Raw genomic sequence first — 17,869 nt, forward strand, 5'->3', positions numbered from 1 at the left:
ATTACTAAAGGTTTGCTATGTTATTGCATTTTAGAGGGTAAAATGGTTATTTTGTTGTTTAAGAATTTAATTACTTGTTTTTCTACAATTATATAAATATAGCCTAAGAGGCTAAATGAAAAATCTGTACAATGTGACTATTTTTTAAATCCGATTACAGAATAATCAATGAAAAAATCGATTATTAAGATAATCATTAGTTGCAAACCTGATTTTTTTATACATCAACGTGGCATTTTTCTTTCTGATGTTTCTCCACTCAGACCTCTGAAGATCCTCTCCTCATCCTCATTCATCTCTGATTCTCATCAGCAACATGAAGCTGCGCTGAGTTAACCAGAACCGCTAAAGAAGGCGCGATGTTGGCGTGTCGCCCCCTACTGGTCACCTGGGCTCTGCTCACCTCCTCGGTCCGAAGCCAGAGCTGGAGGCCGTGCACAGGTAGTTTCCCAAGACAGCCTCAGGAATAAGGGGATATTAAATCCACTGAGGACCACAGATGGGCCACAGAGTTTTATCAAATATTGTACACAAGTAAGAATATAACTACTTCAACATATTTTTACTCAAGTAAAAGTTATAGACGTCCAAGACTCAACTAAGAGTAAAAAGGTATTTGGAAAAAAGGCGACTTAAGTCCTGAGTTATCAAAACATCAATCATTTGATGTTTAAAAATATCTAGAAATCAGACAGAGCAAAATATACAATTATAAATAAATAAACACATTTATTTCTATACCCCTTTAATTTTTTAGAACAAAGTAGAAATTTCTGAACTTCAAAAGTTGAAAATTTTCTAGAAAAAAACTCAGAAATGTTTAGTTTAATCTCAGGCATGTTCTAGAGAAAGAACTTGAAAATGTCTGAGTTTGAGAAGTCAAAGATTTTAGACTTTTGACTTTCAAAACTCAAAAATGTTGAGAAGTCAAAGATTTTAGACTTGACTTTCAAAACTCAAAAATGTTGAGAAGTCAAAGATTTTAGACTTTTGACTTTCAAAACTCAAAAATGTCTGCGTTTTTTTCTAGAAAATATAATTTAAAAATGTCTGGGGGGGTTTCACTCATATTTTCAACTTTTGGAGCTCAGGAGTTTCTGTTTTTTCATAAAACATTTTTTTGATTAATCTCAAAATTTCTGAGTTTTTTTGTGGAAATTTTCTACCTTTTTCTATCTACAATGGCCCTTGTACACCAGGGACAGCCATCTTGTTCAGCTCGGCCCCTCTCTCTTTGCACTGGATGGTTCTTTACAGCATAGGCAATTTCTGGTGAAACTGGTGAAAACATTATTGATTGGATAAAGTTTAATACTTGAGCTTTGAGTAATCAATCCAGACCCTCTGTACAAAGCAAATATCGCAGAACAAGATACTGGTTTTTATCGGGCTAATTAGAACCTCAAATCTATCATTCAAACTATTGAAGACTAAAAATCATGACACTCTGAGTCCAGAACCAAATGTTCTCTCCAGTGGATCGTCCTCTGTGTTTTTTGTATGTAGCTCAGACGTTTCTGGTGCTTTGCCTCTTTGAAATGTGAGCCGTGTTTCTGAACTTGTCTTCCCCTCCCTCCATTCATCCTGCATTGATCTGCTGCTGCACCAAAACACACAGACGGCCTCAGAGGAGCTTAAAGGGGAATTCCAGCTGAAACTGATGTGGGATAAAACGAGATTTATCCTCCCTCGGCCTCCTTTACATCTGCTGGTGTTTAAGACGGAGATAAACCTGCGACGCCTCAGTGATTCAAACACTCACTGATGGGTTTCTTCAATGGTTATGTAATCATAGAGTCTTTAATTAAAATTTCAACCTGCAGTGAATTTACTGACTTATTGTCACGAATCGATATTTATGTACTCATGGTATCTTTAACTAGCTGTAAAATGTCAACTTTCAGTGAATTTACTGACTTTTTACGGTCAAGAGTCATTCTTTTCATCTGAAATTTAAGGTTTTGAAGACTGATCAATTATTCTGGAGATTGGTCCTCTGGTCACTTGAAGACATTAAATGTTCAGTTCAGGCTGGAATCTAAATTATCTTGTTTAGTTTGATTTGATTCAAAACTACTTTATTAATCCCTTAAGAGAGATTTGATGTTTTTCTCTCTGAAAATATCCAATATTCTTCAAAGATGTTGATGGCATTAAGAAGGAAGGATTTCCTGTAGCAGTCAGTGTTACAGCGATTCTGATGAAGCTTCTGACTGAAGACACTTTGTTGTTAAATGGCGCTCTGATGAAGAGGATGCTCAGGGTTATCTGTAATGTTTTTTGTTTTATTTACAATCCTTCTTTTTTACGTTTAAATTAGGTGTAGATTTTCAGTCCGTAAATAGTTGGAAAGTAGCTTGAAAATTATTTTAGAATTGAGATGAAATGTCTTCAAAACAAGATAATACAGAATGTCAAGTTGCCTTCTAGTTAACACTTTGACATTTTTATAGTTCAGAACTAGAAAACTTGTTTAGGTTGACTTATCAGTTTTCCACCATATACATTTTTCTAAAATGCCTCGAATGTTACATTTTAGGACAGGATTTCATGCTTCATCTTACACTCTCCATTTTCTTTATCAGGTACACCTGCTCTGCTACTTTATGACTCAGTCACTCACACGGCAGGAACTCTGTTCATCAAATGTTCAAATTTCTACTTCTTTCAACCAAGATATTCAGAATACAATCATTGATCGTCCAACTCTGGAGAAACTTTGTCCTACAAAAGCAGACTTTATCATCAAATCTCTAAAATTTAAGGTTTGGAAACTGAAGCCACAGTTAAAACAAAATGGCCAAATTTAGACGGTGACTGATTGGAAAAATGTTGTCTGCTTCAATGAATCTTGATTTCATCTGCACCATTCAGATAGAGTCAGATTTAAGCTTTTATAACTTGAAAAACTGGATCTATCATGATTTGTATGAACTGTTCAGGTTGGCCTGAATTTGCATTTTGAGGACATTTTTAGCTTTTACTGGACCAATTTGACGTACATTGAATGTTCTGGATCAAAAATGCCTTTTGCCATTTTTCTGTGCATTTCTCTAAACATTTCCTCTTTATTGTACATAAATTGTTACCTTTTCTCTGTTTGTCTTGATTTTCTCTCAGCACATAGAGCCATGAATAAATGTTGTAGCAGCAAACATTGCAGTGATTTATCATTGTGATGTTTATCTGTGGGGACAGGAAGCTGAAACTCTGTTTCTGTTTTTAGATCCTGCAGCATCAAACAGAGGAACCCATCTCCCTCTGAGCTGATAAAAAATTAAATCTGATGATTTACAGTCAATGATACGGATCGATCTGAGAGAAGGCCGTCTCGTTTATCGTTTATCAGCCTCTGTTGGAGGAAACTGATCTGAATCTGGTTTTAGTTTCCTCCAGCTGCTGGTTTCACTTCACCTCTATGAAAATCAGCTTTCAGGGATCTGAAATGACCAGCAGCAGATAATCTGTCCACATCTAATCAGGGTTTATTTTTGGCTCTAACAGTTTCCAAAACACCAATGAGTCTAATCAACAACAACCTGAAAACCAGGAAGCTGCTGCCTCCCAGCGTTCGATACTTTTTTAGTGAGGAGGTTCGATACCAAGTGGGAAAAATTCACTGAAACATTTGTCTTTGAAATGTGTTGGATTTTGAAAAGCAGGAATAGATATTCCAGTTTCAGTGGGATGTCAAACACCTGTTGACCAGAGATTATGCAGGAAAGACAAACTAATCTGAAAGTTTAACACCTAAAGGTTAACCAATAGTGTATAAAGCTTGAAGGATCCTTTCTAGGAAAAATGTCTTACCTTTCTAAAGTCTATTAGTTCATTTCATTATTAGCCAGACAAACTTGAGTTTGTCTGGCTGTGTCTTGAATGTGGAAATTATGATTCACCATTTGAAAAGTTACACAATCAAAGATTAACAGCAATAATTTGAGTTATTTAGCCTGTCATAAGAGTAATTAGCAAGTTAAATACTTAGTTAGCAAGCTACATATTTATTTGGAAGCTACATATTTAGTGTGCTAATTACAAACAACAAAAATATTTAAATTGAATGTCCATGTTTAGTTAGCCTTCTAAATATTTAGCTGCAATCTAAAACTGAATATTTATTTTAATCTAAAAGTTTATTTATCAAGCTAAATATTTAGCTTCAAACAAAGTATTTAGCTAGCAAGTTAAATATTTAGCTGCACACCTGAGTAAAGATTTTAACTGCATATTTAGCTTTGTAAGTATTTACCAAGCTACTTATTTAGCTTGAAGCTAAATATTTAATTTGCTAACCAAAGGGAATGTAAATATTTAGCTTCAAACTAAATATTTAGCAAGCAAGCAAAATATTTAGCTTCCAAAAAATATTTAGTTATCAAGGTAAATATTTAGTGTTCTAATTAAATATTTATTTGAAACTATGACATTTATAAATGAATGAATAACATTGTGAAAATGTGATGGGTTTAGCAAATCAAATTATTGCTGGTACTTTTTGATTGTGTAATGAGAAATGTTTTGTTTTAATCAGCAGCAATCCTCTGAAAGATTTTCTGTTTTTCTGAGTGAATCTCAGCTCCAGATCCGACTAACCCCATGTTTTCCCCTCAGACCTGCAACCTATTGACCTCCTGTCCAAAGCCCTGCCACGCCCAGGACAAGCCACGCCCACTCAGGTAGGAAGCCAGAAGAAACAGATGAAGGAGCTTAAACACATTTATATGACCAATGTTCTGTGTTAACAGGTGCAGATGGTTCAGTCCAGAGGGTCCAGAGGTATCAGGCTAACCGGCACCGTACCGACTGCTCTGAGTTTTACCGCCTCACAGATATTCACCAACTGTGACTATTTTCCTTCTGAGTTCTCACTGGTTGCCACCATGAAGATACAGAGACTGAGGAAGAAGGTAAACATAACAGAATCTGAACTGATCCGGTCCTCTCTAGTCCATCTCAGAACCGTCTAACCTGCTTTCTTTCTCTCCGTTTTTAGACGAATCAGTACATCTTCTCTGTGATGAAGGAGGGATCTGAGTCATTGCTGCTGGGGCTGCGTGTCTCTGAGAACCGTCTTCACCTTCTGACATCGCCCCCTGGTGGTGGAGGGCGGAGAAGGATCAGTTTTAAAAATGTCAGATTGGACGACAACAGATGGCACACTGTGGTTCTGGCTGTGACCGGTCCTTACGCCACATTGACCGTTGACTGTGGACCACCTGTGGAAATGTGAGTCATTTTAGAGAACTTGCCATTAGTATACTGGATTAAAACTCTGTCAGCTTTATTAACTGGTTTCCTGTCTTTCAGTAAGCAGGTCCGGACCTTCCCCAGTACTCTGAACACCAGAGGGTCCATGTTCATCATTGGCAGCAGGGGCCACTGGAGGGGCCGCTTCTCTGTGAGTCTATGATCAGAATCAGAACCAGATAGTTTTTCGTCTAGAATCACACTGGTTCTTTTGTGTTTAGGGTCTACTTCGTCAGCTGGTTCTTCTTCCAGGCTCAGACGCGACGCCCAGACTTTGTCCCAACTCTGAACCCAGTCTGGCAGAGCTCTCTGTCCCGCAGGTCCTCAAGACCTCCCCGCTCCAACCGGACCAGAAGGGCTCAGTTTATCCATATGGTAAGAAGAAAAACCAGCAGCTCATACAGATTTTTATAAAATCAGTATATCAGTTCATATCACAACAGAAAAAACCTTGATGCAGTTTAAAGTTTTGACCCTCAATTATAGCATCAAATATGGTGGCCATGATCCAACATTACTTCATCTAATGCTTTGTCTACGCTGATGAAGATTCTCTCATTTCAGCATGATGAAGATAGATAGATAGATAGATAGATAGATAGATAGATAGATAGATAGCATTTATTGTCATTGAACAGAATTCAACAAAATTCCATTGCAGCTCCCGTGCAAAAGGTCAAATATATACAGTATAAATAAGCAAACACACAATAATAATAATAATAACAATATATACAACTAAATTAACTAAAGGAACTAAAGGCACTCAACCACACCAAAGAAGTAGCAGCAGGTCCAATTATGGCAAAGTACAGATGATGTGACAGTGCAAAGTGCAGAACAATATGGCTGTGTGGGGGTGGGGGATATGTATGTCTGACTGCGAGGTTATGATATGTGTGGGAGGGGGGGGCGGCAGGGAGTAATGGCTCTGACGGCTGTGGGGAAGAAACTGTTTCTCAGTCTATTTGTTGTAGTCCGTATATTCCTGTACCGCTTGCCTGATGGCAGCGGCACAAACAGTCTGTGGCCCGGGTGGCTGGAATCCATCGCTATGGATCCAGCTCTCTTCTTGACCCGGTCTGTGTAAATGGAGTCCAGGTCTGGGAGGGGGCATCCCACAATGCCTTGTGCTGTTCTCACCACCCGTGTCAGTTGTTTCCTCTCCAATGCTGTGCAGCTACCATACCACACAGTCATGTTGAGGCAGAGGATGCTCTCGATCATCGCCCTGTAAAAGTTCATGAGCAGCCGTGAGGAAAGTCCAGCCTGTCTCAGTTTCCTGAGGAAGAAGAGCCTTTGTTGTGCTTTCTTCACCAGGTGGGAGGTGTTTGTGTTCCAGGAGAGGTCAGAAGTGATGTGGAGGCCCAGGAACTTGATGTTGTCCACACGTTCCACCACTTCTCCATCTATGAGAAGGGGAGTGTGAGCCGTCCTCCTAGACCTTCTGTAATCCACAATGACCTCCTTGGTCTTCCCTGTGTTCAGCACCAAGTTGTTGGCTGAACACCACTGAGTGAGCTGCAGAATCTCCTCTCTGTAGTGGGTCTCGTTGTTGTCTGAAATGAGACCCACTACTGTTGTGAATGCTTGAAACTGACAGGTTCTCCTTGTTTCTGATTAATTATCCTAATAACAATCAGTCCATTAAAGAGCACTGATTGAGATTTAAAGTGTAGCTAAAGATGTACTCTTGCTAAATTAACAACTTTTTCACTATATTTGGTGACTTTTCAGACCCTCTAGTGACTAAAATAGTGACTGGTGACAAATCCAGCAACTTTTGTCTGTGTTGATGGAGACTGTTGTTGTTGGAACATGTGAAGCACCAATTGCTCTGTATTTTCTGTCCTTAGTGAGGCGAACTGAAACAGTTTTAGGCAGATTGTTGCAGAGTTAAACAAATTTACACAAAAATATCACAAAAAAACATAAAAGTGGCATTCTAAAGAACCAATTTCGACATTTATCTGAAGGAGAAACTTGATTTGGGGTTTAATTACTTTTACAGTCTGTTAAACTTCCAGTCAGTTAAAAATAATAAAACAAAAGTAATATCCAGACTCCGAATAATAATTGTTCACATAATTGATCCTAATAAATATGCACTATTCATCTAAGAGCACACACAATCAACTAATTCAAATAATCACAGGACTTGATGTTCTACAAAAAATCCTTAATTTCTTTGCATTTCCATCCACCAAACACAAGAAGCAATAAGGCAGCATAAACAGCAAGACAGGAAACTGTGACAGCATCTTTAAAAACTCTTCTATCAAACTTTTAATTTGATTCAATGCTGGAAACACTGATGCCTGCAGATGTTTAGTGTAGATCCAGGAGGAACCGAACTCACCTGTCTCACCTGTTTAGACTGAGAAGCTGAATATTTGTCCTCAGTGTTTCCATACTTTCACTGTGGCGTGTTTGCAGTGTAAACCTGGAGTTGTGATGGCATCAGTGATTCAGTAACCTGAGCTCCACACTGACAGCACGAAGAATGGTTTGTTTATCAGTTTCAGGTTCTTCTATCACATCTGTGGGAAACACCGACCCTGCTGGGATTTGTAGTTCTGCTGAAGCTGGGTGTCTGCTAAGGATTCCTAGATGTACTTCTGGTTCAGGGATATTTTAGGGCAGATATTTTGGTTTAGTAGAGCTGAATACGAACTGAAGGTTTGTCCCTCTGTTTGATGTGTGTTTCCGTGGCGACAGGCGGGTGAGGACAAGTACAGGTACCGCGGTCAGGACGTCTGCTGAGGAGCAGTCTCACCTTTTCCTTTCCTTTCTTTTTTTTTTTTTTTAATCTGTCTGATCTCAGCTCGGTTGTGTCTCAGTTGATGAATCTCCTTGATTGATTAGTCAATAACGATCACAGACATATTTCAGACATCTTCACGGGTTTTTCTTCCAGGTTCATGATGACAGAGTTAATAAAGTTCAGCTGATTGAAGTTCAGCACCGATCCTGTCAGACTCATCATGACTCATGGTTTATATAAAGCCGCCCGACGTGCGTCTTAATTTATGTACCTGCCTGCAGCTGAGCGAGCCGTGCAAGCTGCTGTCGCCTGAACTTGACCTCAGATTTCTAAAGGGAACGCTACCAGAGATCACGTTTTTATGATCCGTGAAAGAGTTTAATCCACCCTCAGCTTTACAACTAAAAACACACCCAATCCTAGAAAAACCTCAGCCCACAGAGAGTTGGAACGCAGTGCAATAAGGGTTTATTTTATGAGAGGCAGCACGACAATACAGTCCCGCATTTCAGGCTTGGAAATGTTTTGGAAAACAGTTGGATTGGGAAAAATTAGGGCAAATAATACAGTCTAAAAATGTTACTGTGACTCACAATTTCTTGTGTCACAGAGATGTTCAGAGGTCCTCCAGCTAATAAATCAAGTAACTCAAAGAAAGACTGGAGGTGGGTTGCATTTTTCTTATTCTACACAGCAGAATATCAACAAAGCATTCAAGGAATATAAAGGAAATTTTAAGAGGACTGTAGAAACCCCACTGTGCATTTCTCTTAACTTACAGGGATGTACTTCCAATGATCCATCATTGAGTCTGAAACAGAAATGGCCTGGTTACCAGTATAAGAAAAACAACTTTCACCAGAAGGTTCCCATTCTAAAACATGCAGAAAGACCCCAGAACCCAGGAACCCAGGACCTTCTTGCATGGCAATAATGCTGCAATTAGGCCATATTGAATGATTTGTTGACATTTATTTTATTTAATTTAAAAATACTATGGCATGATAAACCATGGGAGCACAGATTGTGGTGAAACAGATCACCTTGTTGAAATAAAACAAAGAGGAAAAGTATCGTTCAAATTGTTGTCAGCAGCAACAACTTCCTCCCTTCAGGTTCTCTGTCGGTGTGTGTTGTTGTTGTTGAGCTTTCAAAAGCTCAATTTATCCTCTGTGATGGCAGAAATTTCAGCCAGAGTTTTAGGAGAAGCATATACGACATTAAGACATTAAGGCCAGACCAGAGACGTCATTGTATTTTTCACTAAGATGATAGAAAATGACATTTTCCGGTCCTTTACAAAGGTCTGACCTGGTTATTGTCCTAATCTGTTCCTAGCAGAGGACGCTGGAGAATATAGGAAAAGAAAGATGAGACAATAACTTCTTTGAATTGTTGAACTCATTAAGGTGTGAAGAAGAAGAATGGGACACTATAACTCCTGAAGTGCTTCACATCCTCAATGATAGAACAGTTTTTAGATGTTCAGAGAAAATATGGGAACCTTGAAAAATGGAAAAACTGCACGGCATCATAGTTTCAATGGAAAGTTATTAAAGATTTATGTTCCTTGGGTTTAGTTCTGCACCAGATTTTACCTCTTGTTATGTTTCTCTTTCAGAGGCCGAGGCCAGAGTGACTGCAGGCGATCGTCCTCCATGTTCAGGCCCAGAGAAAGGTCAGCTGTGGTTCAACGTTCGGAAGAAAGGTCTGTTCATCTGTGACGGGATGATGTGGAGGACGCTCATGCAGGGTGAGACTGGATGACACTTCACAGAGCCTCACACTACCTTTGTTTCCATTTACCTTAAATTTGCGCAAATTGGAATCATGAAAATGATTCCAGTTTGCTTTGTCATCCATTGCTGCTGTTGGAGTACCTCAGCTGTGGGTCAGATTTACGGGCGTACCAGAAACGCGTGAATACAAAGGTTCCGGCCAAAACCTATTTATCTTTTTTTTTTTTAAATTAAAATTAGCACAATTAAGTCTCGACCCTGGTTATTTAACACGTCATGAATTATTATTTGCTTATTATTTGCTCTTTGAGGTCCTCTAATTTAATAATAACATCTAAATCAAGTAAATCGGTCTTCTTTGCAGATAAAGAGCGTCTGGACTATGTGGAGGACTACCAGGACCTCTACACCCGCTCAGAAACCTTGGATGTGGAGCTCTTCTCCATCCCGTCTGAAGGCCTGTTCATGGCTGCAGCCAATAGGTACCAGAACCAGAACCAGAACCCCTCCACATCAGGTCTCAAGAAACTGAATGCCTTTAATCTTCATGGTAACAGTTTTGTCTGTTCTTACAGGGATTCCCGACCCGGTTCTGGTATTTACAAATGGATTAATGGGTCATTCCAGCTATATCAGAACGCCAGCACTCAGGAAGCTCAAGCCTGGAAATATTTCACCATCGATGACAAGGTGGGAGTCACTTAAACACAACAGTTGTCCGTGGTAATGTCAAGTTCGAGAAGAGTGTTGTGGTAGAAACCTTATCTAAGGTCATGAAAATAAACCTAATGTGTAAAATAGTCTCCAGAAGTCAAGATTGTAAAGGTTCTGCTGCCTCACCTGGTCCCAGAAAGAGTTTGATGCTTCTTTGGGTGACCTGTGATCATGTGACCTGTGATCATGTGACCTGTGAAGGTGTGTTCAGGCCTCCTGTGTTCTCATTGTGTTGGCGTGTTTGCTCTTAGAGGAGCACAGGTGTTAACACAAAGCTCTGCAGGTATTCACAGCAGCTGTGCACCAGCAGACCTCGACTGAACGTAAGGATCGGAGAGAGGAAGGATCTTTAATTCAAAGAACCACAGATCCGTGTTTGTGCTGGAGTTCTGGTTCCATCCGGTTCTTTAGTCAATTCAAATCCATTGGATGGATCCACATCTCTTTGCGTGAATCTGATTTTTTGTTTTATAATCCCTGAGTGGCTCTGATGGTTTTGTTTTTCTTTTTACTCCTTTGCGGGGGTTTTACCTACATTTTTCATGTCTCAGGGTGAATCTTGTTCACCTGGGGTTTTTTAATTACCTCCCACCAAAGGTTTAATGTTTTCCCAAGATTAAGTTGAGTTCCTAGACTGTTTTCTTAGCTGTGGACGTGGTGACCAAACTATAAAACGCCTATAGGCATTTTTTTTTATTATCGATTGTCAAATGTACACAAACAATGGGTTTGTGTACATTTGTGGGTCAAAAATTGGGTCAAAAATGTTTAATTTTACCTGACATTAAAGACAAAGTGGTAATTCTCCAAATATATTGAGAGCCCAAGCTTAAACTGGTTTGTGCTTCATGACAAAAGACCAAGCTTGGAGTTGAAACCATCATCCTTACTGGTTTATTTGGCAGACAAATTCGCCAAAAGTGAATGATATAACTCACTAAAACGTTGGAAGGAACTGGTTAGAGAAGACTCTAGATAATCAGGCATTGTATTAAATAATCTTTAATGCAGACAAATAATAGTTGTGCAACAGATCATGTTTTGCTTTCTGCACCCTTCAGGTTTTCCTGGTGGTGGCGGACATGCAGAAGACAGAACCTGAGCTGTCGACCATCTACCGGTGGAATCGTCGGCAGAAACGTTTCCTTCGCTATCAGACTCTGGAGACCCACTCTGCTCGGGACTGGGAGGCCTTTCAGATCCACAACAACAGCTTCCTGGTGGTGGCCAATCACATGCGAGGTGAGCTGGAGCAAAACATCCAAAAATAGTTTCCCTCATGTGAGGCAGTTTGATGAAGCAATAATGGCTTTAGTCTTATCTTTGGAGGCAACTACCCACTTCTAACACAAGAAGACAATGATTTTAGGGACATTAGTCAGTCTGTTATAGGAATCAGTCTGTTAATAGAAGAATTTCTGCATCTTTATCGCTGTTATGACTGTACTGACATGAAGCACATTTTATTTCTTCATCAGAGCATTTTCTGAAACTTGTTATATCCCTGAGCCCTCTGTAATCAGACGTGTTAAATAACAAGCTGCAGTGTGGTCAGGTTCCTGTGTCTCTGGTGAACTGTAACAGGATCAGAGATGCTGATCGTTCTGCGGCAAGTTCGTTTGTTAAGAGCTTTAAAACACAACTATTTGATGTGAGGAAAGTCGTGGTTTTTCAGCTGGTAAAACACTTTAGAGTTCAGAGAGCGCTGCTATCTCCTTGCTTATGGACCTGCAGCCACTTCAAACACACCTCCATCTCAAATGTTTCCTGTAGAGATAAAAACAAACTCACTGGCCCAAAGAGATTGTTTGTGATCTGAGAGGAAAGAATGCAGGTGAACTGGGATCAGATCATAAACTGTAGAACACCGTCTGAGACTCATCCGCACACAGTCTGAGAAAGCTTCAGTTCAATTTGAACTCCAGAAAGAGTCCCAGTACTACCAGTTAAGATACCAACCATCATTGTAAGATAGTTTTGTTAACACAGAACCACAAACTAGTCAATGTTCCATCCAGAAGGTTGATGAGAATTACAGGGAAGACACAACTCCTGCTATTTGTTCCTCTTAGCAGTGAAGGTTTCATGTTGACTTTTGATGATGGACTGATAAACTGTGACAATCAATACGATAATCTTAGTTGGGGTTTTTTATCTGATCCCCTCATGTGTGTGAATGTTAAAGAGGTAAGATAAAATACAGATTTTAATCATCAATACAGCTGAATATCATCTGCATATGTGAGATATGATGAAACCAGACCAGACCATGACCCTCCAAAGATAAGAGGACCGAGTACTTGGCCTTGGGGCACGTCCTATCAGAGATGGCAACTCGAGTTGCACTCGGATCACAAAAATAAGACTTCAGACTTGACTTAAAATGTTTCCTTAAGATTTGAGACTTGACTTGGACTCCTGGTCTGAGACTCGAGGCCTAGTTTTTCTTTCATAGTTTTTATCTCATGAAATGAAGAGTGAAATGAAGCAGCTGTGATAAACTTGCATAGCACTTTACCAAGTCCAGAGAAAGCCAAAGTGCTTCTCACTACATTCAGTCATTCACCCATTCACACACATATTCACACGCTGATGGTGACAAGCCACTGGATAGTAGCCGCAGGAGAAGTCAAACGAAAGCATCTGCCTTAAAGACTTGGGACTTGACTTGAACTTGCCCCTGAAAAACTGAGACATGTCATGGACTTGTTCCAGAAAAGAACTGAGACTTGACTTGGACTTGGACCTGAAAGATTTGAATACCTTGTACCATAAACCCATAAAAGTCTTAGGAATTTGAATTTGCTCCTTAAAGACTTGAGACTTGACTTAGATTTCCCTTTTAAAGTAGTGAGACTTCACTTACACTTTCCCCTTAAAGACTTGGAACCTGATTTGGACTTGGAAACAATGATTTGTGAACATTTCTGTTTTCTATGCTGAGATGGAAAGTTAATTTGAAAGTTGTTTTTAACATGGAAAATTATTTTAACAACTTTTTATAACATACACTTGTACAGCAATAGATCATAACAGAAAAAAAAATGGTTTAAAGTTTTTAGGACAGACTTTTACCATTATTAACCACAAGAGGGCGAAAAGTTTGTCTTCAGCTGTTAATATGAGAATCTATGCCTATCTGTGTCCTCAGCCAAAGACTCCAACCATAACATCCACAGTGTGATCTACAGGTGGAACCCTGACACAAAGGTGAGATTCAGTGGCCTGATGTCAACAGGAGAAGATGTCCAACACTCTGTATTCATGTTTGGGATCTTTGTCCTTTTGTCCTGCTGTCCTCCAGCTGTTTGAGGTGAACCAGACTCTGTCCACGTCTGGAGCCTATGACTGGGAGTTCTTCACCATCGGCCCGTATCATTTCCTGGTGGTGGCGAACACCTTCAACGGTCAGAACACCACCATCAGCTCCACCATCTACGTCTGGTTGGACGGGTGTTTCCGGAGCTACCAGAACATCACGGTCAGTGTTGAGATGTGGCCTTGGATCAGGGCTGCAGTCAGCATCTGACTTGGAATGAAATCCACCACAACTTTTTACCTTTAGCACCCTCTAGTGGTGGAGTTCAGACACAAAACTGTTTAATTTAATGAGTTTCTTGTGACAGATAATGTGATTACACAAAAACACAACAATACTGAGTGACATCACACACAGGCTGCTTCTGATTGAAGCAAGTAAGGGTTTAGCATAATCCCTGTGTTTAGACTGTCAGGCACGGCCTGTTCTTCAACTCTCCAGAAATCTGATTCTGATCCGGTTTATACATGAATCCAGTTACAACGGATAGGTTTAAGTCCAGATCTGAACTTCAGTAAACAGATAAAAATAAAAAATCAGGTTCCATTAAGAACCTGTTTTGTTCTGGAGCACCTTGAAGAACCACTTGCTGGTATTTGGGCCTCCACTCCAGCAGCAGCTGGCTGTTTTTCCTTCAGTCCGTCTATAATAAACCTCCTCAAGCTGCAGTAAAACGTTTTAATGCAATGACAGAAGTCAGAACATGAAACAGAAACATAAAAATCGGCAGCAGATTTATAGAAATACATTTTAATCTGTGGCTGCTGGTGATGATGAAAAGGAAAGTTCAGGAAACCAGCAGTGAGTAATTAATGAGAGGGAAGAGGGGATTTTCCAGCTGAAGACTAAAGAGAGACTTTTACTGCATTTTTAAAACCGCAAAAACACATTAAATCCTCCTGCTGTGTAATTTAACCTCTTCCAGTAGCACACAGGTGACAAATTATTACCAAAAACACAACACCTCACTCTGATACTCATATTTCTGAACAGCCATATACAGATTAGTTTTCATTTCATTGATTTACGCAAGAAATGTAAGCGTCACAGCATTTCTGAAAAAGTAAAGAAAATATTGTTTTTTCTAATTAAAATATCCAAAGTACCTGAGAAAAAGATTCTGCATCAGTTTTGCAATCAAACATGAATGACATATATGCAAAACGTCAAATGTTTAAAGTTTATAAAGCTTCTCAGATGTGATTTTAATAAAACTGGATGGATCTTATCCATATAATTTATAACAAAATTCTAGTTTCTTGTGTTCCCAGGGACTTTTTCCAGCTTTTCTCTCAGATTAAATAAATGTGTTATTTTCCCATAATGATATGATGAGCTGTAGTTGTTTTAATCAGTCACTTTTTCCTTACAAACACCTACAATCAGCTTTCCTCTCCTGTTTGCTTAAGGAACCTGCATCAGCTTGTCTAACATTTGATTTCAGGAAGAAAATACTAATAGAAATAAAATCTGATTTTTTTTATTTTCCCCTGTATTCTCTCTTCTTTTTAAAAAAAAAATTACAAATGAACATTTGTAAATGAATATTTTCAGAGATTTAAATAACAAAAAAGTTATTTTACCAGAAAAAACTACTTTAAATTCCAAGAAAAGAGTTGCTTTAAATTTTAAAAAAGTTAACAGAATCTGCTGTGACGACTTCAGTTCCAGTAGTTCTTTTTCTAAATAGACACAGTTCTTGTGTAATCAATTCAAACTCCAGCTACTGATAATAATTCAATCAAAATATGTTAAAAGATTAAGTATTTCTATTAGGCATTAAATATTAAATGTAAAACCAATAACAAAGTATAACTTCACTAGATTCTCAACATTCCTCAATTAAATTTTTTGTTACTACTGTGTGGAGTTCTCATAAAATTCTAAAATTTCATAGCCTGACCCTGATTCAAAGTCCAAATAAATAGAAACAGAAAAACACGCTTATCAAAGATGACGTGACTCATGTATTTAAAATCAAAAATCCAGATATTCCAAAAATTTAATCTTCAAAAACCAAAAATTCAATCAATCAATTTTAGCGATTAATCACCCAACCCTACATCTCATCAGTGACATTTCGCCTCAAATCAGAAAACTTCCCTATAAAATATTCCCTTCATCCCTTCGCAGACGGTTGGAGCGACGGATTGGGAGACGTTCCAGATCGACGGCAGGTTCTTCCTCGCTGTTGCCAACAGTCAGCGGTTCTCCAGGAAATCCCAGAGTACCTACAACATCAACTCCACCGTGTACGAGCTGAACATGTTCACCCAGACCTTCCTCCGCTTCCAGGACATCCCGACTCACAGGTCAGCCCACCAAATCTGCTTCCTCTTGTCATTACCTAATCTTTGTCTGTTTATTACAAATTCAAGCTTTGCACATCGCTCTTTATTACCGTTTTTTACCTGTTCTCTTTCTTATTTGTTAGTGTTCATTATTTCTTCACTATTTGTTCTTTGGCTGTTTTTTACCTGCTCATTACACAAAATCTTACCAAGTATTTCTGTCTTGTTTCTAGTACAATTGTTTTAGTACACTTTAAATATGACAAAACTATTTTATAAGTACTTTTTCAGCAAAATATGAGGACGTGTTTTAAGTAAATAATTCCTTAACATTGATTTTTAAAAAGTATTATTTTCACTGGCAGAGTTTTTCACTTATAACATGGGAAAATGTTATGTTATAATAATCTGCCAATGGTGGAACTAGTATTCGTCTATAAACGTCTAAAATGAAAGAAGATGATTAACCCTTTAAAGTCTGACTGATTATGACGGTTTTTATTGTTTTTGTGTTCAGCGCTCTTGACTGGGAGTTCTTCACCATCGGAGACGAGAAGTTCCTGGTTGTGGCGAACTCTTATGATGGCAGTTCGTACTCCGTGAACAGCGTCGTCTACAGGTGAGTGAACTTCATCCATACCTGCACAGGGTTGTATCTGACTTCATGTGACCAGCGGTGTGTGTGTGTGTGTGTGTGTGTGTTTTCCAGGTGGCAGGGCTACGAGGGCTTCGTCCCGGTCCACAGTCTGCCCACCTTTGGCTGCAGAGACTGGGAACACTTCACCACTGAGCAGGGCTCCTTCCTCATCTACTCCAGCGCCACCTCCAGGCTCAGCAAGGTTTTCAGACTCAGAACGTACTGAGAGGTTCTGATTGGATCCGACTGATGACATCACCTCACTGAGGGCGGGGCTTCAGGAGGAGTTTCCTCTCTTTCAGCTACAACCTCAAACTCTGAAGAAAAAATACTTTATTTGTAAAAGAAGCACTTTGTTAAACAAACTAAATTATGATAAGCTCTGCAGACAGAACTGATCCAGATTGCAGATTTATTCTTAATGTTTTTCACACAGCATTTTTTATGCTTCTAATATATATCCAGCAGTTATTGGTAGGTTAACAACAGTTTTATTTGACAGAAAATCAGATATAAACTAATAGATCTATAAAAAAATCCATTCTGAAAAAGCAGCACATTATTTTAGAGATATGAGGTTGTTTAGGCTCACATGAAGTTTATCTGTTTTTCTCTTTGAATCAAACCCATTTATAAGCACTTTTGTGGATTTCCTACTGAAATGTGGTGCATAGTAAAAAGTGAAAACATTATGTTCACAAATAAATCAGGATGAATAAAATAGTAAGTAAGCATAATTTGAAAAACATTCCCTTATACATCCCAATCAATGGACTCCATCCACATCGGGGGATTGATTCTGGAACAGTACCAGGTTGTGGTCCGTTTCCAGCCATTTTCTTCATTTGAATGATTGAAACTTGAACTAGGCCAACTCTAATATTCAATGTAACTAAAATTGCATTATTTATCCTGAAGGAAAATTAAATGTTGTCATAACTCACATCATCCAAGTATCTTCAAAGAGTTGCTGTGGATAGTGATGCTATGGAGAAGAAGGATCTCTGGTAGCAGTCGGTCTTACAACGAATCTGGAGACACCTCTGACTGAAGACTGTTGCTTTCTGACATTTCCTTGACTTTCTTGACATGTTAGTACATTTAACTTCCTAAGTGTCACCAATAGGTCAATAATTTCAAAAATTGTTCCTCATT

The 17,869-nt window shown here is 38.9% G+C and overlaps 1 protein-coding gene across 1 annotated transcript; it reads left to right on the top strand.

Moving 5' to 3' along the window:
- Nucleotides 1-274: 274 nt before the first annotated feature.
- LOC114148777 (thrombospondin-type laminin G domain and EAR repeat-containing protein) lies at nucleotides 275-16,967 on the top strand. Its single transcript, XM_028024271.1, has 15 exons — nucleotides 275-441; nucleotides 4,615-4,679; nucleotides 4,749-4,910; nucleotides 4,997-5,229; nucleotides 5,311-5,401; nucleotides 5,472-5,625; nucleotides 9,636-9,767; nucleotides 10,118-10,235; nucleotides 10,329-10,443; nucleotides 11,529-11,709; nucleotides 13,619-13,677; nucleotides 13,772-13,948; nucleotides 15,920-16,098; nucleotides 16,595-16,696; nucleotides 16,787-16,967. Exons 1-15 carry the CDS (start codon nucleotides 360-362, stop codon nucleotides 16,938-16,940), a joined length of 2,004 nt encoding a protein of 667 aa, XP_027880072.1. The 5' UTR covers nucleotides 275-359; the 3' UTR covers nucleotides 16,941-16,967.
- Nucleotides 16,968-17,869: the final 902 nt, after the last annotated feature.

This window comes from Xiphophorus couchianus, chromosome 7, assembly GCF_001444195.1.
Source record: "Xiphophorus couchianus chromosome 7, X_couchianus-1.0, whole genome shotgun sequence".
Taxonomy (NCBI): Eukaryota; Metazoa; Chordata; class Actinopteri; order Cyprinodontiformes; family Poeciliidae; genus Xiphophorus; species Xiphophorus couchianus.